General features: G+C 44.4%; 1 protein-coding gene across 1 annotated transcript in view; it reads right to left on the bottom strand.

Annotated features, from left to right (window-relative positions):
* Positions 1-21,857, bottom strand: part of LOC148518010 (serotransferrin-1-like) — a 99,653-nt gene that overhangs the window by 25,518 nt on the left and 52,278 nt on the right. Inside the window, exons 12-13 of the mRNA XM_088477973.1 lie at positions 14,208-14,390; positions 13,316-13,466 (exon numbers count right to left, since the gene is read on the bottom strand). Coding sequence (XP_088334099.1) covers positions 13,316-13,466; positions 14,208-14,390 — 334 coding nt within the window. The remainder of the gene's footprint in view (positions 1-13,315; positions 13,467-14,207; positions 14,391-21,857) is intronic.

Raw genomic sequence — 21,857 nt, forward strand, 5'->3', positions numbered from 1 at the left:
AATAACACGATATATACACTGATATCTATATCTCAGCAAAGGGTGGATAGTGGCCACAAGCAGTCTTACCTGCAACCATTCGATGCTGAGAGATCGCTACCCGTTATCGTGTGACCAAGAGACTAGAATCCAGGGACAAGAGAGGAAGATGTTTGTTTTCCTTTGTTGATAGTATTTTGCGTTTAAAAGGGGTGTCGCAGTATTGCACACGCGGCTAAGTCGCATTTTTGCGCGCAATAGGGATGCACTTTTGCGTACGCAGCTAAGGGTAAGTCATATGGTTGTGTACTAGTTGCATTATTGTGTAGGGCATAGGTCCTAAATGTTAAGGGTATCATAGGACCCTTAAGTGCTAGGCGCAGGAGTTGGCCTAGTGACTCAATAGCAGCTTACCATTTACTTTACACAAAGCAGGTGTATGGGTTGTTATTTTTGTTAGGGTTCGGCCCCCAGCTTGATTATAGCGTTCAGTAATCAATGTGTGTGATCTGTTATGCTTATTTGAACACTATAATTGAACCGCATAATTTTGGTTAGATTATAATTGTGAGCTGGTGGGAGGGTGGACGAAATCAACTGGAACACAAAGGGTACTTTGCTGCCCCCTAGCAGTTGAAAGGTAGTCAAAAAGGGATTGCTGAGCGGAAGCAGCCTTTACTTCCATAGGTGAGTGGAAGCGTCTAGAAGTCCTCCATAGGGTTTGTAGATACACCCTTTTTCCAAGGTGTTCGCAGGTAAGTGAAAGTATCTTAATTGTCTTTCACCAGTTGAAATTTTTATTGAAAAACGTAGGAGTTGTCCCAAGATGGAAGCCACGCAAAGAATAGAAATGTTAGACAATGATGTGCTGCTAATGGAGGCGCCGCTTGGATCGGCCCGTCGTATTATGAATACTAAGTACGGTACTTATGCAATAATAAGGTATGGTTTAAAATAACGATGAAGAGTGTTAGACCGTTTCCCAGAATTGGTAGTTTTGATAAAGATGTATTGGATAATGTCCGGGATCACATCAGTCTGATGCGTTCTCGAGAGAAAAAAGTAAAATATTATGAATGTTTAAAATTGTGGCAGCATGAAGGGGATGCGTGGCTTAAAAATGTCCAAGCGACAGAAACTAGCGTTGCGAGCGCATTGCCAGCAAATACACTCACGGCGCTGGATTGCAATGTGTGCGAGCCGCAAAATGGTGCGCACGTGCGGCAAGGTAGCGTTGCGGAAGGTATTGCCAGTAGTTCACGCGCACCACCTCCACCTTATGTGGATGGAGGTGCAGATACAGTCATGAAAAAAACTCATAAAAATGTAACAAGCAACTTGTACCCTCTCTTAAGTAACCATAAAGAAAATGTTTATGATGTGGATGAAGAGCCTATTGTTATGTCTGCAGTTTCCCGTGCTGTGCACATGTTAGATGCGGCACCACGACAAGATCAAGTGGTGTCGCATCTAACCATCTCCATCTGTAACAGCACGGGAAGTGTTAAACTCCTCTGCGCCCGTGGAGGAAGTTGTTAATACTATACGTTGCAGCAACAGATTAAACCCCCAGCCAGGTAATAAGGTCAACGGTAGCACTGCGGCCGGTCTGCATCCCATTCGGACAATCACTGTTCCGAATGGGAATGTGGATGCGAACGGAGTTGTACCTACAAGGGATGTGGTAATGCATTGTCCTTGGACAAGAGCAGAGCTAAATTCCATGATAAATGATTTCCCCGATCCCAAAAAGGAAATTAGCCAAATGTCAAAGATTTTTGAGAAATTTGGGTAGTTCACATGAGCCAACTAATAAAGATTGGCGTGTGGTGTTAAGGGCCTGTCTACCACGCAATATCGACGTGACAAAATTTATCACGGATTGTGTATTGGATGGTGACGTTCCCTTAACAGACCACGTAAACCAAGGTAACATTACCCGTATTATAACTCAATTGGGTGTATATTTTCCAGTAGTAGTTAACTGGAACAAAATTCCATTGTGTTCATTTTTGTATTCTTCCTCCAGAGTTTCCGTCATCTTGGTTTGTTTGGGGATACCCAGTTTCTGTGATGGAGGACCGATAGAGGAGATGGGAGCTGATGGCAGTGCTGATGGAGTGGAGTCAGGAGGAGGAGTGCTATGCCAAATCAGGAGAGTGTCTGACCAGTCTTAGTACCGTAATTGTTATGTTATTTGGGAAGACTACTTCCAGAAATTATGACCCTTACACATGGTGAAATGCTTGGTATTCATAAAACACACCATCACCATATCTTCACACACAGTATGAACACAGAGACCAAAGAAATATGATACCTGGTGACGTGCATAAAGCCACTCAGTTAATTAGTGAGACAACTGGCTTTCAAGTTTTAGCCGCATTGGATCCCACCTGGATCGCTCGGGGTACGTTAAATTTTAGAGATATCCAAGATCTTGCTAAATTGATAGATAATATCACCGAGATGTATGATAACACCTTCAGGTATACAGGTAGGGAATTGCAAGCGTACAAGAAATAACTGGTGCAACACAGACTAGTGCTAAATTATTTAACAGCTGTCACTGGAGGGTATTGCGTAACCTTGGCCACCCAATTTGGAGTGAAGTGTTGCACCTATGTCACCAATGATACCAGCGATCCCAAAGAGGTAATAGATCGAAAGATGGATGAAATTCTGAAGCTGAAAAGGGAATTTCGGAAGAACCATAATGCTTCAGTGGCTGAAGTAGAGGAATGGGTGTCATGGTTGAACCCTGTAAAATGGTTCTCAGGCCTAGGGAAATGGGCCCAGGAAATGATCGCAAGTGTAGGCAACTTCCTGATCCTTATACTGGTCATCATCATGGTAATTGGCATATGTGTCCGGTGTGCTCCTATTGTGTTGAAGTGTGGAAAATGTAAGAATAAGGTAAAACGAAGGAACGAAATTATGATGGTGGTCGGTAATGACAATATAAATACTGAGGTAAATGTAGAACTGCATTACAACCCTGAACTAGAAGTACCATCATATAATGTATTATATTTAGATGTGCATAAAAAGTAATATCAAAATGTTATTTTAAAAACACCTCAAATAATGTAAGTCCCTAATTCCCCATCAAAACTTCCTTTATAGGACTGGTGCATCCCCACATCTATCACATGATCTCCCAAGGTCCGCGGTGTGCGTATAATGGTAGTTTTATGCCCCCTCCTAGAGACACATTTTTGATGGATTAAGAACCACCTTGTGCCATCCCCTAATAACATTAAGTAATATATATATAAATGTATGCCTAAATTAATTTTAAATCAGAGTGTGATAGCATGTTGTTCGCTATCAAAGGGTGGACTGTCGAAGCTGGATTAGTGGCTGAAACGCAATCAGTGTAAAAATTAGCGTGCGCGACGCCATCTTAAAAATAAGAATCTGCAAGATGTCATTTTGCAACCAGCGCCATTTTAAGTTGCGACTCACGAGCTAAGTACAGATGGCAATGTTTTTGATAATCTACCAAAAACAACTAGAAAAACAGCCTCCTGAGAAAAGTAAATAGAATAGACAATAAACCAGAATACTGTGAGTGTTTTACATACAAATTGGGAATCCCTGTATATAGACAAGTATAGTTGTGGCAATTGTAATATAACCCAGACATTGATCTACACAAATGAATTTGTCTGAATCCTAAACAGGTTTTAGTCTCACTCCCAGACAGAATGGCCCCAGCTTCACAGCTGGGGGTAACACATTTGCATTGCAGTTTAAAACTGTAAGTGAGGAATGAGATATGTGTGTGTATGTGTATATATATATATATATACAGTCAGGTGCACAAATATTGGGACATTGACAGAATTTTCATATTTTGGCCTCTATTCACCACCACAATGACTTTGAAATGAAACAAACAAGATGTGCTTTAACTGCAGACTTTCAGATTTAATTTGAGGGTAATCACATCCAAAACAGGTGAACGGTGTAGGAATTACAACGGTTTCTATATGTGCCTCCCACTTTTTAAGGAGCTAAAAGTAATGCGACAATCAACTCAAAACGTATTTCATGGACAGGTGTGGGCTATTCCCTCGTTATTTCATTATCAATTAAGCTTGTAAAAGGTCTGGACTTGATTCTAGGTGTGACATTTGCATTTGGAATCAGTTGCTGTCGACTCTCAATATGAGATCCAAAGAGCTGTCACTATCAGTAAAGCAAGCCATCATTAGGCTGAAAAATCAAAACAAACCCATCAGAGAGATAGCAAAAACATTAGATGTGGCCAAATCAACTGTTTGGAACATTCTTAAAAAGAAAGAATGCACCGGAGAGCTCAGCAACACCAAAAGACCCGGAAGACCACGGAAAACAACTGTGGTGGATGACAGAAGAATTATTTCCCTGGTGAAGAAAAACCCCTTCACAACAGTTGGCCAAATCAAGAACACTCTCCAGGAGGTAGATGTATATGTGTCAAAGTCAACAATCAAGGGAAGACTTCACAAGAGTGAATATAGAGGGTTCACCACAAGATGTAAACCATTGGTGAGCCTAAAAAACAGGAAGACCAGATTAGAGTTTGCCAAACAACATCTAAAAAAGTCATTACAGTTCTGGAACAACATCCTATGGACAGATGAGACAAAGATCAACTTGTACCAGAGTGATGGGAAGAGAAGAGTATGGAGAAGGAAAGGAACTGCTCATGATCCAAAACATACCACCTCCTCAGTGAAGCATGGTTGTGGTAGTGTCATGGTGTGGGCATGTATGGCTGCAAATGGAACTGGTTCCCTTGTATTTATTGATGATGTGACTGCTGACAAAAGCAGCAGAATGAATTCTGAAGTGTTTTGGGCAATATTATTTGCTCATATTCAGTCAAATGCTTCAGAACTCATTGGACGGCGCTTCACAGTGCAGATGGACAATGACCCGAAGCATACTGCAAAAGCAACCAAAGAGTTTTTTAAGGCTAAAAAGTAGAATGTTATGCAATGGCCAAGTCAATCCCCTGACCTGAATCTGATTGAGCAAGCATTTCACTTGATGAAGACAAAACTGATGGGAAAATGCCCCATGAACATGCAGGAACTGAAGACATTTGCAGTAGAGGCCTGGCAGATAATCACCAGGGATGAAACCCAGCGTCGGGTGATGTCTATGCGTTCCAGACTTCAGGCTGTAATTGCCTGCAAAGGATTTGCAACAAAGTATTAAAAAGTGAAAGTTAGATTTAGGATTGTTTAGTTTGTCCCATTACTTTTGGCCCCTTAAAAAGTGGGAGGCACATATAGAAACCATTGTAATTCCTACACCGTTCACCTGATTTGGATGTAATTACCCTCAAATTAAATCTGAAAGTCTGCAGTTAAAGCACATCTTGTTTGTTTCATTTCAAAGTCATTGTGGTGGTGAATAGAGGCCAAAATATGAAAATTCTGTCAATGTCCCAATATTTATGCACCTGACTGTATGTATGTTCATGTATGTATATATATATATATATATATATATATATATATATATATATATATGGGGTGTGCACCGGCCCCTTTTCGTGTTTTGGTTTTGGATCTGGATCTTTCTTCGTGTTTTGGATCTGGATTGGTTTTGCCAAAACCACCCTTCCGTGTTTTGGGTTCTGGGTTTTGTGTTTTGGATCTGTATTTTTTTTTTTTAAAAGGCATAAAAACAGCTAAAATCACAGAATGTTTGGTTTTTCTGCTCCTATGCTATTATTAACCTCAATAACATTAATTTCCACTAATTTCCAGTCTATTCTGAATACCTCACACCTCACAATAGTGTTTTTATGTCCAAAAGGTTGCACCGAGGTAGCTGGATGACTATGCTAAGCGACACGAGTGGGCGGCACAAACACGTGACCCATCTAGGAGTAACACTGCAGTGGCAGACAGGATGGCAGTTTGAAAAACTAGGCCCCAAACTGTACATAATGCAAAGAAATAAAAGAGGTGCAAGATGGAATTGTCCTTGGGCCCTCCCACCCACCCTTATGTTGTATAAACAGGACATGCACACTTTAACAAAGCAATCATTTCAGCGCCAGGGTCTGCCACACGACTGTGGCTGAAATGATTGGTTCGTTTGGGCCCCCACAAAACAAGCTGGCAATTAATCTGTCCCTGCACAAACTGGCTCTACGGAGGCAAGATGTCGTCCTCATCCTCCTCATCCACCGATTCCTCACCCTCTTCAGTGTTGTGTACATCCTCATCCTCACAGAGTATTAACTCGTCCCCACTTGAATCCACCACCACAGGTCCCTCTGTACGTTCTGGAGGCTGGTCTCCCTGGAAGAGTTGACAATTCATTTTGATGAACATCATCTTCTCCACATTTTGTGGAAGCAACCTCCTACGCCTTTCGCTGACAAGGTTCCCGGCTGCACTAAACACTCTTTCGGAGTACACACTGGAGGGGGGGCAACTCAGGTAAAATAGAGCCAGTTTGTACAGGGGCCTCCAAATTGCCTCTTTTTCCTGCCAGTACAGGTATGGACTGTCTGACATGCCTACTTGGATGCTGTCACCGATGTAATCCTCCACCATTCTGTCAATGGTGACAGTATCATATGTAGTGACAGTAGACATGTCAGAAATTGTTGCCAGGTCCTTCAGTCCGGACCAGATGTCCAAACTTGGTCCTGCCTGCCCTGCATCACCGCCAGCGGGTTGCTTAGGATAGCTAAGTTTTTTCCTGGCAGCCCCAGTTGCGGGAGAAAATGAAGAAGGAGCTGTTGACGTGTCACGTTCCGCTTCAGCTGACAGTGTGTTCACCAGCAGGTCTTTGCACCTCTGCAGGCTTGTGTCGGCCGGAAAGAGAGACACCACATAGGCTTTAAACCTAGGATCGAGCACGGTGGCCAAAATGTAGTGGTCTGATTTCAACAGATTGACCACCCTGGAATCGTGGCAAAGTGAATGAAGGGCTTCATCCACAAGTCCCACATGCCGAGCGGAATGGCTCCGTCTTAGCTCCTCCTTCACTTTCTCCAGTTGCTTCTGCAAAAGCCTGATGAGGGGAATGACCTGACTCAAGCTGGCAGTGTCTGAACTGACCACGTGTGGCAAGTTCGAAGGGCTGGAGAACCTTGCACAACACGGAAATCATTCTCCAATGCGCTTGAGTCAGGTGCATACTCCCTCCTTTGCCTATGTCATAGGTGGATGTATAGGCTTGTATGGCCTTTTGCTGCTCCTCCATCCTCTGAAGCATATAGAGAGTTGCGTTCCACCGCGTCACAACCTCTTGCTTCAGGTGATGGCGGGTCAGGTTCAAGAGTGTTTGCTGGCACTCCAGTCTTCGGCACGCAGTCGCTGAATGGCGAAAGTGGCCAGAAATTTTTCGGGCCACCCAAAGCGTCTCCTGCACGCCCCTGTCGCTTTTCAGAAAATTCTGCACCACCAAGTTTATTGTGTGAGCAAAACATGGGATGTGCTGGAATTTGCCCAGATGTAATGCCCGCACAATATTGGTGGCGTTGTCAGATATCACAAATCCCCAGGAGAGTCTAAGTGGGGTAAGCCACTGGACGATGATTTCCCTCAGTTTCTCTAAGAGGTTGTCGGCGGTGTGCCTCTTACTGAAACCGGTGATACACAGTGTAGCCTGCCTTGGAACGAGCTGGCGTTTCTGAGATGCTGCTACTGGTGACGCTGCTGCTGTTGCTGCGTAAGGTGATACATCTACCCAGTGGGCTGTCACAGTCATATAGTCCTTAGTCTGCCCTGTTCCACTTGTCCACATGTCCGTGGTTAAGTGGACATTGGGTACAACGGCATTTTTCAGGACACCGAGGACACTTTTTCTGACGTTTCTGTACAGTCTCGGTATCGCCTGCCTAGTGAAGTGGAATCTAGACGGGATTTGGAACCGGGGACACACTACTTCCATCAATTGTCTAAATCCCACTGCACTAATGGCGGATACCGGACGCACGTCTAACACCAACATAGCAGTCAAGGCCTCAGTTATACGTTTTGCTTCAGGATGACTGCTGTTGTACTTCATCCTCCTCGCTAAGGACTGTTGGAGGGTCAATTGTTTAGTAAAAGTAGTGGTGTTCCTACTTCCTCTCTGGGATGATGAATGACTCCCAGCAGCAGCAACAGCAGCAGCGGCAGCAGGAGGCGTAGCAATGCAGGATCCTCCGGAGGAATCCCGGATGGGAGAGTCAGTCATGCCAGTGACATGGCCTGCAGGACTACTTCCGAGCCTGACTAAGGAGGAAATTGACAAGGAGGGAGTTGACGGTGTGGTTTGCAGGCGCTTGGATACAACAGGACAACGGGATTTAGGTGTCCCTGGACTGCTTACGGTCTTAGCCAAAGTTTCTGAATTGACAGTAACTTTTTATGAACGCGCTGCAGGTGCCGTATAAGGGAGGATGTTCCTAGGTGGTTAACGTCCCTACCCCTACTTATTTCACCTTTACATATGGCAAGACAGTTGTTGTCCGGATTTGGATAGAAATATTGCCAGACCAAAGAGGTGGAATGTTTGGTCTTCTGCCCAGGCATGACCGTGATGGGCTTTTTCATCCCACGGACAACAACTGTCTCCCCCTGAGCCTGATTTAAACAAACCACATCACCATCAGAATCCTCCTCGCCAACTTCCTCCTCAGCGCAAGCTACACCAGTATCCTCATCCTGTTGTACTTCAACAGTGACATCTTCAATTTGCATATCAGCAAGTGGACTGTGGGTGCTCCTTTCAGCACTTGCAGGGGGCGTGCAAATGGTGGAAAGAGCCACCTCTTCCTGTCCAGTGCTGGGAAGGTCAGGCATCGCAACCACCACCACACTTGGACTCTCCTTGGGGATTTGTGATATCTTCTTAGAACACACAGTTCTTCGCTGTGCTTTTGTCAGCTTAACTCGTTTGATTTTTTTAGTGGGAGGAGGGCTTCCATCGTCATGTGAAGCTGAACCACTAGTCATGAACATAGGGAAAGACCTTAGCCATTCCTTGCCACTCCGTGTCGTAAATGGTATATTGGCAAGTTTACGTTTCTCTTCAGATGATTTAAATGTTTTTTTCAAGGTCATTTTCCTGAACTTTGTCATTTGGGATTGTATGTGCCCTCTACTATGACATTGGGCATCGGCCTTGGCAGACGACGTTGATGGCATGCTATCGTCTATGTCATGACTAGTGGCAGCAGCTTCAGCACTAGGAGGAAGTGGTTCTTGATCTTTCCCTATTTTATTTTTATCGGAGAAAGTTTGGTCCTCCATTTATGTTATATTGATATATACGTGCGGCTAAGGCGCACACAAACACAGAAAATAATTTTTTATTTTTGTTGGAGACTAGTGCACTTTGTGGGTTACACCACCCTTTAAGAAATGAGCCAGCCGGCCCTTTACTTATGGGACACAGGCGCACGCTTGGCGCTGCTCCTTTGTTGATGCACGTGCAGCCACAGTGCACACAATTCACAAACACAGAAAAAATAAATTATTTTCTTTGGAGTGCCCTATGGGGGTTACAGCACCCTTTAGTGGTCAATCCAGCCGGCCCTTTATTTATGGGACACAGGCGCACGCTTGGCACTACTTTGTTGATGCACGTGCGGCTACTGCGCACACAATTCACAAACACAGAAAATATTTTTTTATTTTGTTTGGAGTGTACTTTGGGGGTTACATCACCCTTTAACGGTCAAGCCAGCCAGCCCTTTACTTATGACACAGACGCACGCTTGGCACTACTTTGTTGATGCACGTGCGGCTACTGCGCACACAATTCACAAACACAGAAAATATTTTTTAATTTCGTTTGGAGTGTACTTTGGGGGTTACAGCACCCTTTAACGGTCAAGCCAACCGGCCCTTTACTTATGACACAGGCGCACGCTTGGCACTACTTTGTTGATGCACGTGCGGCTACTGCACACACAATTCACAAACACAGAAAATATTTTTTTATTTTGTTTGGAGTGTACTTTGAGGGTTACAGCACCCTTTACCGGTCAAGCTAGCCGGCCCTCTACTTATGACACAGGCGCACGCTTGGCACTACTTTGTTGATGCACGTGCGGCTACTGCGCACACAATTCACAAACATAGAAAATATTTTTATTTTTTTTTGCACTTGGGGGGGAGCACCCCTGATGGACAGAGCACCCCTTTAGGACTGGGACTCTGCACAGGATTTTGGAGTGGACACAGCCCCTATGGACAACAGCAGCACAGCACAACACAGCCAGCCCCTATGGACTTTGGAGGAGTGGACACAGCCCTTATGGACAACAGCAGCACAGCGCAGCACAGCACAGCACAACACTACACTACACTACACAGCCCAGCCAGCCCTAACTCCCACCCTCCCTCTTCACTGTCCACAGCCGAGTGAGAAAATGGCGCCGACGCGGGTACCTTATATAGGATCCAAAACCCGCGAGACTCGGAAGGCAGGATGATGACGTTTTGCCTCGATTTCAGATCCGAGTCAGGCGGGAAAAGTCGAGCCTGACTCGGATCTGCCTCGGATCGGGGGGGCTCGGATTTCAGAAATCCGAACCCGCTCACCCCTAATAACATATATATATATATATATATATATATATATATATATGTTAAGTCCATCATAGATAGAATCTCATGCATAAACACCGCACAGTTGCGCTGCTAACATGACGCTCAGTAGCGAATGCACAATATCCTGCATGCAAACGCTGTTTATTAGCTGCATGCGTGCACATCTGCCCCAAATCAGATAAACCAAACTAGCGTCTTTTCCCATATCCCTAATACTTACATAATGCACACTTGCACAAAAGGTTCCATAGCTATAAAGTAAAAGATCCAAGTTTTATTCATTTATTACAATTGCTGTGAAATAAAGACTATTTTGGTATCTAATGTTTAATACATGATAAGTAAGCCGTGTTTGATATTATACTGATCCGCACTTTATCCACAGCTTTCCGGTATCAACGGTGTGAAGATCGGAACATGCGTTCGCAACTTATGGACCGTAAAGACATAAAGAACCAAAATGTACTTTGTAAAACCAACAGTCTAGATTTGCATGAGGTGGTAAAACGAAGGCAACCAGCTGTTGGAGGCTGGACTGTGGCCATTTGAATCCATCTATTAAATGCCCTGTAACAGATGTACCCGAACTGGGAACCAATGGGATCAGCAACAAACTCCTCTATTTTATAGTCTATTTCTGGGGGGGTATAAATATGTGTGCTCTGACCCTGGGTTGCTAGTCTATTCTGCTGATTGCTGATTGACGGAGGTCTCTTGCTGATGCCGGAATTTGGGCCCAGAGCGCTTGCGTATGTATGACTGTATCTTGGGTCTGTATAATTCTTTGCGCTAAATTGTACTTAGATCACAGCGTGTAACTGACTGTACTTTACTTGAATAATACTTTGTGCTTTGGAACACATGTTCAAGGTCTAAAGTCTTTATTTTACTGTATGACTGCGTAAGCAAATTTTAGAGGTTTATAGGCAGGGTTTAGAAGGTATAGGTAGGTGCGTATAGAGGTTGAAATTCAATATCCTTAGTTGGGGGCTCATAGTGAAGTCACTTACCTAATCACACGATATATACACTGATATCTATATCTCAGCAAAGGGTGGATAGTGGCCACAAGCAGTCTTACCTGCAACCATTCGATGCTGAGAGATCGCTACCTGTTATCGTGTGACCAAGAGACTAGAATCCAGGGACAAGAGAGGAAGATGTTTGTTTTCCTTTGTTGATAGTATTTTGCGTTTAAAAGGGGTGTCGCAGTATTGCGCACGCGGCTAAGTCGCATTTTTGCGCGCAATAGGGATGCACTTTTGCGTACGCAGCTAAGGGTAAGTCATACGGTTGTATAGGCAGGGTTTAGAAGATAGTACCGCACCACTATCCTTGTTTTTTGATAATCAGTATTTCAAACCAGTCAGGGTTTCGGCATCGGGATTCTGAGCGCTGGTATTGTGTGCGCTGGGATTCCGCACCCAACCCATATTTAGTGCGTACCATCTTGTGCTCCTGGAGTCCGGCCTGATTATCATTACCACATAGTGATATGTAACAAGTCTTGTAAGGCTACATACAGTATGAGCAATAAACACCATTCTACAAGATCCTGCACAGTTCATATTACCTGCTGTAATCCTGTGGTCTACAAGTACAAAATAACACTCTAATCCATTCCCCCATCTGTTCGATGTTGAACCCAGAGCATTGAGTTAAAATTCAGCCACAAAGAGGAGCTGCAGCATCTACAGCAAACACCCGGAAGTAAGAGTTCCAGCTGTGTTTAAAGGAGTCTGATGGTGGTAATTCTCTCCTAGAATTGGTGCAGAGGCCACTCTCAGTAGGTAAGTGGTGGGCAAGAAACACCGGTAGGAGTGGTCAGTAACAGCAGGTTACTGACAGTAGAACAGAACTGCCACACAAATCAGTAAAACCCACAGATAAACAAGTGAATGGGCAATGTGGCAGAGTAATCCCGTCCTGTCATAGGCATGACAGTGGTCCATTTAGATTTGTCTTTCAGCATATTTACAAGCTGACCTATGATATTTCCTTTTCCCTTGCATGCCCATTGACACTGTTTGCCCAGAACTACTGTAGGGTCCAGACAGGAAAATAAGTTACTTGGCCAGTGCAGGAGGAGGCTGCTATAAAGGGGATAGTTCTTACCAAGAGCTGTATTTCCAATAGTTCTGTGTGCCACTACCTTACACAAAGCCTACAGTATCTTACAATATTCTGTTCATATGTATAAGTATAAGACACTTGGGGGTCTATTTACTAAGCATTGATAGGAGACAGAGTGAAAAGTGATAAGGTACCAGCCAATCAGCTCCTAACTGTCATCTCACAGGCTGTGTTTGAAAAATTACAGTTGGGAGCTGATTGGCTGGCACCTTATCACTTTTCACTCTGTCTCCTAACACTGCTTAGTAAATAGACCCCTCAATCATGACATTGAATTGTATTATAGTTATTCACCTAAAAAATACTTTTATAAACATACACAAGTGTCAATTCTGCTACTAACAGTGACTGATAGTGTTTAAGAACTTTTTCGACCAATAGATACTGAATGAAAACCATTGTGTACAATGGCCCAGGAATGTATGTATTTTGTAATACATTTAATTTACGGTAGCTAAATCCTAACCCTCACACCACCACCACCACCTCAACTTACAAATATACCACTTATGAATAGCATTTGCCTGCTCTAAATAATGTGCATTAAAGATAAAAAAGCATGGCACAAAAAAGTATTAGCTGTGTGAAATTAGATTGTGTCCTAGACATTGCTTCCCTGTATTCTTTCCTCATACACTTACCTGAGGGCGCCCATGTTGCCGTAATAGCGCTCATCGTGATTGGCTGCACATCTCCCATTGACTCTGCCACCCTCCTCCCAGCCCACACACACTTTGCATAGGCCTCGTTCTCCTCCAGGCATGCACCCCTTCCAGAAATAGTTTTCATAAGCTGAAGGAGGACAGCAAAGTCAAAGGGATAACTGAGAAACCCCACTTCAGCTGACATAGCACCACCCACAACTTTTAAGAGTAAAGAAAAAAAAACGCATTTAATAAAATAAAAGCAGCCGTTAAAACAGAGACAAAAGTGATAAACTGCATGTAATAACCATCAATGCTAACAGCCTCAATTGATCTACTAAATTAACATAAACATGGGGTAGGTTTGCTCCAATTTTTTAAGCTATTATAGCTATTATCTTTTAGAAGGTGCTAGATAAATAACAAGTAGAATCTGATTGGTTGCTATGTGCAACATCTCCACTTCTATAAACCCGAAACATAGATTCTGATTGGTTGCTGTGGTAAACAGCTCCACTTTTAATTTTTTTTAAGTTTTACGATATTCACCCCATGAGATCAACTGATCAGCTGAAAATACAGAAGGAGATGACAAACTCATGATATCTGAAGTACTAAGGAGTCTATTTACTAAGCCTTGGATGGAGATAAAATAAACGAAGATAAAGTACCAGCCAATCAGCTCCTAACTGTCATTTTTCAAACACAGCATGTGACATGACAGGAGCTGATTGGCTGGTACTTTATCTCCATTCACAGCTTAGTAAATAGACTCCTAAATCCCCAACCCAATAACAGAAGTGCTAAATGCTTCCAGCACCATAAGGTCGCAACACTGCAAATCACATGTTAAATCATTCTTCAGCGCTTGTTGCTTCCAATCTAATACCTGTGTTAATGTCACAGTCCCAGGTTTGATTTCCGGGTGCCCGCACAGTATATCTGGAGAGTAGAAGCCACCCAGCAGGACTGTATTTGTTACCATGGCATGAGCGACGCCCGTCCAGATCAAAGAGGGTTACAGCTTTCATGCTCTTTTTGGTGACAGCTAAAGCATAAAGAGCAGGGAACCCTATAGAGACAGTCACATTAAAAGTGATCAGACATTGAGACTGACAAATTATTACTGTGACATTTCACACGAAAAAATATGTTATATTCTGTGATCCATGGCGCTAATTATACAAATCTCATTTAAAAAATATTGGGCGGGATGCACTAACATAGTTCGCCACTTACCGCCATACTTCGCATTTGTACTGATCGCATATGCACTAACATATGTGATCAGTAGAGCACTCTTCCGATAAGAGCTATCCTTTGCAATCTGCCCCGCGCCGTGGACTTCCGGGTTTATGACCCGGGAGTCCATCGCGCATGTGCAGAGTGACGCAGCGGCCACAGGGCATGCTGGGAGGGATCCGATCGGATCCCTCATAGCAGCACGATGCGGCAGAAGCCCATAGGATGCCAGGAGAATAATACATACAGAAAATGCGGTTAACTGAGTTTTTTACCGCATTTTCCGTTTAGTGCATCCCGCTCATTGAAGGTGTATGAAGGTGAATATATATATATATATATATATATATATATATATAAAGTAGCCCTGTGTACAACAGTATATAAAGGGTAATTCATACAACAATGGTTAATGCCCCAATATAAGTATTGTAATGTGTAAGAAGCCAATTAGTACAATAGGTGTAAAGCTAGGTATACACTATACAATTATCGGGCCTATTTGCCAATAATCAGGCTGTACACAGGTGCAGTGTGTAGGTATGAGTGATTTCGCCAAATGCCCATAAAACAATCCAAAAAATGTCCAGAAACATTTGGTTTTGGTTGTCGGATCAGAAGGCTTGCAAGAAGACATCTGCCAAAAGATCCTGATATCACCCACTGGGTCCCCATTGCCATCAATGGGGACCGCATCACTCTCACCATCTAAATATGGTGAGAACGATGCTGTGGCAAACAGTGGTAATCTTAGATTACTACCACTGCTTGTTAAATACATAAAGGATGGCATAACCCCTTTAGCAAGCGCTAAAGGGGTAATGCATCATTGATAAATGAGGCCTCATATTTACTTTGACTTTTTATGTTCACCTCATCATCCCTGTGGGTGGACATATGCAAATTATCGATCCGTGCTCCAGAAAACAATTTCAGCAGATTTCTCATTTAGGCCCGTATTCAATTTGAGGCGAAAAGTCCGGATCGGCGATACTTTTTCGCCAATGACGTCATTTTCGCCTGCCTTGCTTTTACTCCGTATTCAATTTGGAAGACTTTTCGCCTAGGCGGAAAGTCAATGCAATGTTCTAGGCGAAAATGTTTCGCCTATGAATAGCAGGTGGAAAAAAGTGCAGAATTGGGGTTTGGGGTTGCAAAGTTGCGGGAACCCCCCTGCAACCTTCAGACAGTCCCCCAAAGGTAAACTGTGTAGAAAAAAAATAATTAAAAAAAACTTAAGGACACCCAAAAAAAAATGACTTTGAAAAAGGGGGCGAAAAAAAAACAAGTTGGGGTACAAACTTAAAAACTAGCAAACTTGACTCTGGGGGTGTCCCCAAGTATGCCCCAAGTGTTTTTTTGATTTCAGGTGTTTGCGGAAGGTGTATTTTTCACAATTTTTTCAACTTAACTTTAGCAACTTTTAAATATGCTGGCCCCCATTTTCAAGTACCCCAAATTTGCTAGGATAACTTATTATCTGCAAAAAATACTCCAGAATACTATTCTGCACCATGTATAGAAAAACTCTATTTAGCAGCTATTGAGCACGTTAAAAAAAAACAAATACCTTCGGGGGATACCATAGTGAACCCCCATGTCAGAGCATCTTTTGGGGGGTGTCAGGCTTATTTCCCCAAATCTGACAGGACTTTCCGCCTGTCAAGTTTCGCCGGGTCCCTTTTTCGCGTACTTTCAAATTGAATATGGGGTAAAGCGGGCACGCGCAATACTTTTCCGCCTACAAAACAGGCGAAGTAGGCGAAAAGTCTGGGCTGTGAAAAAGTATCGCGGCTCGGCTCAAATTGAATACGGCTCTTAATTGTTTAGTATGTGCTGCAGAGATCAGGACCGCCCACTGGCAGAAAAATTGCGATGATTGTCGGTTTGAGCGAAAAGTCGTGGTGTGTAACGCCATCTTCCTGATGGCGTTACCCATAGAAGTCTATGGGCTTCCCTCTGTAGAATGCTGATAGAGGGATCCAATCTGATCCCTCCCAGCACCCCCAGCGGTGCGTGCGTCCTTCTGCACATGCGCAGAAGGACGACGGAGGGGCTTCTGGGTCATAGACCTGAAAGTCCCTCCATCGCAAAGGGCCGCTCTTACAGATAGAGCGGGCCTTTGCGGGGATCGTCATGCATACCAGCGTTGCCAATGCCGGAATGTATGAAATATATCATGCATTCCGCCCATAGTGTGTAGTTAGTTTTTTTTTTTTCCAATATATTTTATTGTGTAAAGCACCGAAAGTGTCAACGATACATAATTCAGTAAGCAATATAAGTATTACAATAGCATGGCTTTACATAAACATTCAAACAGTTGGATATCTCATAACAGGGGAAAAAATGGCAAAGCATACATATTTATGAGACTTGGCACTTTTATCCACAAAATATACCAGTAAATAGACACCAACATGTAAAGCAGGGGTGGGGAACCTTTTTTCTGCCAAGGGCCATTTTGATATATATAACATTATTTGTGGGCCTGGTGCAGGCCACACCCCCTCCATGTGATGTCACACAGGGGCGAGGCCACAATCGCCAGTGATTACAGCAATGCCCGGAGCGTCCTGAGGATGCTCCGAGAACTGTAATTGCAGCGGTGTGACCATCTGACGCATCCTAAGGACGCTTATGGCGGCACTGCTGCATAGATTTTGGCTGCAGGGTGCTATTCTAGGCACCCTGCCATCCAAATTAGGCTAGCAGATAAAAGCTCCCAGGGCCAGACCAAATGATTCCAGGGGCCTTATACGGCCCCCAGGCATTAGGTTCCCCATCCCTGATGTAAAATAACATTGTTACTATGATCCCTAGGTCACCTTCATCCATTAAAAAAAAGACGTTTTTCAGGAAATTGTTCCATAACACCTTCAGGGGTTCACTCATAAGTTCACAAATCTGTTATTAACAATTGTTTATGAATCACAAGATGAGGTAACGTTTGTATGTTAGTATGTTTGAAGTCCCTTGTATGTTAGTATGTTAGTATGTTTGAAGTCCCTTGTATGTTAGTTTGTTAGTATGTTTGAAGTCCCTTGTATGTCAGTTTGTAAGTATGTTTGAAGTCCCTTGTATGTTAGTATGTTTGAAGTCCCTTGTATGTTAGTATGTTTGAAGTCTTTTGTAATAGTTTTCAGGTGAAAAAAAACCCATGTAATATGTGCCCCCTACTTATTCACAGAGGGCCTAATTCAGACCCGCTCGCAAGCGGGTCGATGTTAGCCCAGTGCGCATGCGCAAGACGGAGGCGGCTTCATCGTGCGCATGCGCGAGACCGGAGCCGCGGATGCGCGGATAGCGACGGGCAAGCCGTTGCTATGGGTCTCGCTACAAAGGGGGCGTGCTGTCGATGGTGAGTGACAGCACGCCCCCTTTGGTGGGCGTGCCGGGGGCATGGCTGGCCAGACGGAGGAGTTCCCATGGGAACGCATACCGTCTGGGGCCGGCCCCACTGACATCACAAGTGATGTCAGTGGGAGTGCTTTCGGCTATATTAGAGCCAAAAGCACTCCAGGGCTTGCAGCCACGAGACCCTACCACAAGGGTCTCGTCGCAAGCCCGATAGTCGCGATGGTCTTGACCATCGCGACCATCTTCCTGGCCGCTCGCTATAGCTGTGGGTGGTCACCCACAGCTATACGAGCGGCCAGGAGGCCGCTCTAAAAATTCAGAGGGACGGCCCTGATTCAGAGCGAGCGCTCTGTCAGAGCGTCCGGCTCTGAATCAGGGCCAGAGTCCGGTCCTTCTTGTATTTAGCCACCTGACTGTGGTCCTGAATCAGAGTTGTACGCTAATGTCACCGCAGCAACTAATGTGTACGCAGTGGCTGTGCAGATAACGCAGCCTCCTGGATTTGTATTGAAACATTAAACGGCAAATGCAAACATCTTCGCAAATCCAAGCCACTGCATAGAAAGATGCAGCATCGGTCACAGATCAGTTGATTATCCGTCTTCTGAGTAACCCTATGGTCACGCAGAATGGCCGCGACTGAGATGCCGAAGCATACAGGATCACACACACAGGCTGAGAAACACCCTAAGGGGCCCATTTATTAAGGATCGCATTTTGCAATGCGATGAGGGCATGCAGTACCGCCCATGATCGCATTGCAAAATGCGATCATACCGGCCGAATGTATGACCTGGCACATGCAGGGAGACGGGCTCCGAGAAGAGCCCGTCCCTGCGATGTGGCCGGAGCGCATTCCGGGCTGCTGCGAATGCGCAGTTCCGCGGATTGCACATGAGCGGCGCCCATTGCCGGCGGAGGGATCTGGAAGATCCCTCCGCCGGCTGAAATGCGGGTAAGTGCCCATAGGACACAGCGGCTAACGCTATCTTCAGATAGTGTTAGCTGCTGGGGTCAATATCGGGAATGTTTCGCATTCCCGATATTGATACATTTGGCAGCATCGCATCCCCCATAGAAACTAATGGGGGAGGCGGCTGCCGGCGGCAATGGAGGGATCGCAGCAAGTATTGCTGCGGTCCCGCCTTCATACATCCGGGGGATACTAAGTATTTGAGCTAGACCCCCTAAAACAGGTGTTTTCGGGGAATTTACCTCAAATGCACTTTGATAAATGGGCCCCTAAAGCTGGTCGCAACAAGCCTGCATTTGAGCCACCAACCCTCAAAAAGACCCTGCCTGTTAATCACTTTGCGAATAATTCCTCACTGCGAGCGACACCAAAAATTAAACTTGTCACATGCGCAGTATGACTCAGACGCATGTGCCGATTACAGATAATCGCTCAACTGCGTAAACAATCGCTCAACTGCGTAAACAACGGCATTGTGTCCATCTCTGAATCAGACCCTGTGATCGACTGTAGCTGGCACGGATCTCCTGTTATAGGGGCCAGAAAAATCAACAGCGCAGTCTTAATAGTATACTGCAGTGTGGCTGTATCTCACAGTCAGACCCTGCAGGCTGCACCCATAGTATACTTACCGCGTGCCGGCAAGTGACTTCTTTGGGAAGATAGCGCCACTCAGTCTATTGTTGAAAATAATGGAAAATCCCCACGCTGTTTTTTTCCCCTATTTTTAAATACCAGCCTAGATTCAGACAGCTGGGGCTGGTTATAGATTTGAGCAGCAGCAGTCTTCTCAGTCTGTAGGGGGGAGTGATCACACTGATCATAGTGGCAGTACCTGTGCTGGAGAAGGGGACACACCTGCGCCAGGAGGTAGGTGAGTATTAGATTTTGTTTTCACAGGTAAACCATGGGATTTCTACTTGGAGAATGGGACGTGAACATCTGGCAGTAGGTATGTGTGAGTGTGTTTTAGGTGAGTAATAAAATACAATCTACGGTGTGTGTGTATTGTGTTTTTTTGTCTATTTTTTTTACAGTGGGGGTACAGGTGCCAGCCGCCTGCTGGCACTTGTAGTTCCGCAAAGGGCTGGCATGCTGGCACCTCTAGTTCTACTGTAAAAAGCAATAGTTTACATTATCATTTCCCCACTATTACCCTTGCACCCACTGGCCAAGGGTGCAGGAAAGAGCCCCGGGCTTCAGCGTAATGCTGGCCACACAAATGGTGATTTTTTTTTTTACCCTATCTGGACGATTCCGACAGATTGGAACGACAGAGCGTGTAAAAAATGGCCAAATCGTGAGTCCCCACTCATGATCACGATGCAATGCGTGTCCCCGCTGGTCACACATCGCATCTTCAGATCTGCCGTGCTGTAGGGCAGATTTGCCAATCTGGGATACAAATGCACTGGAGAAAAGTCTGGATGCACGATAGATCGTTTGAAGATTGGACACTGCAAACACCAAATCATGTGCAAAGCTGCCGAGGAGAGTTTTCAAGGGAAATCGTGCACAATGTCGGATCGTGAACACATCGCTATGTCTGTGGCCAGCTTCAGCCTGGGGTGCTCAGGAGAGGGGGTTCCCCACCTCCCCCGCCTTGCGCTGACTAGCTTGGAGTGTTAATTCTTTGGCTGGGGAGACCTGGTGAAAGGGTCCCTTGGCTGTGGCATTACACCCTGGCTAGAAATTAGTCTGGAGCTTGTTTGAAAAATAGGGGGAACTCCATGCTTCCCCCCTATTTTAAAACCAGGACTGGCTCAGGGAGCACAGTGCTGGTTCCTAAAATACAGGGGAACCCTACAAATTTTTTTCCCCGTATTTTCGGAACCAGGACTGGCTCAGGAGCCTGGGTCTGGTTAGGCCTTGGGGGGGAGGGGTACGTCATTTTTTTTTTCTTTTAAAGTTAACCAGTCACAACACAAGCAGTCTACACATATATCACTGATATGTGCAGGCTGCTTGTTCGGGTGGGAAACACGGGCCTAGAAACTTGGGGATTAAACATGGGTAGGAACCATTAAATAGACCATTGGAAAACACAATCCTGACAAACATGGGAACATGATAAATACTCGATTTAATTTTTTTTTAAAACTCCCGATTTTGATTGTTCCTACCCATGTTTAAAAACGGATCAACACGGCTCCAACACGAATCTTAGTAAATTTAACCCTAAGTGTTTTCCAAAAGATTCTGCTTGGAAAATAAATCATAATTTTCAGCTAAACTAGGTGTCATCCAAGGAGGTCTTACACTTATCATGAAATAAATCGCCCACCCATTCCTCATTTCATGTGTGCTGTATCCTAACTTTGAGCTATGTGAAAAAGGTAGTGGGATTACTGCAACTGCTTTGTTTGTCTGTGTTTCTCTTCCAAAAAAATAAAATAGAAAAAAAATAATCAATATTTAAGAGGTTAGGGGGTAGATTTACTAAAGCTTCGAAAACGGAGAAGGGGTGGTGTTGCCCATAGAGACCAATCAGATCCTCGCTATAATTTTCTAGTATGTAATATAGAAATTATAGCTACGATCTGATTGGTTGCTATGGGTAACACCACAATCATAGGCATATTTATAATGTGTGCAGCATGCACACTCTGCACCCATAGTATACTTACCTTGTTGTGGAAAACAGGTATCTCTGCCTCTGTGTTGCCATCTTACCAGTGACATTTTCGGGAAGATCACTGGCTAGATGGCGCCGTGGAGGAGGAGGTACCCACTTGCAAGCACAACGTTAGATGCGGGGCATGGGGGTGGGAGGCCTGGGCACTACTTTTCATTTTTAAAAACTTTAGTAAATCTACCCCACTTATAAGTATCCTTAAAAAGAAAAGTACAGGTTTATTGTGTGGTTTTCTTGATAACACAAGATAGAAGATAGGGGATGTAATCAAAAAGTCAACAATGACACAACAATGTTGGCACTTACATGTGAAATGTACTCTAGACAAT

This window comes from Taudactylus pleione, unplaced genomic scaffold (assembly GCF_031769625.1).
Source record: "Taudactylus pleione unplaced genomic scaffold, aTauple2 ptg000205l, whole genome shotgun sequence".
Lineage (NCBI taxonomy): Eukaryota > Metazoa > Chordata > Amphibia > Anura > Myobatrachidae > Taudactylus > Taudactylus pleione.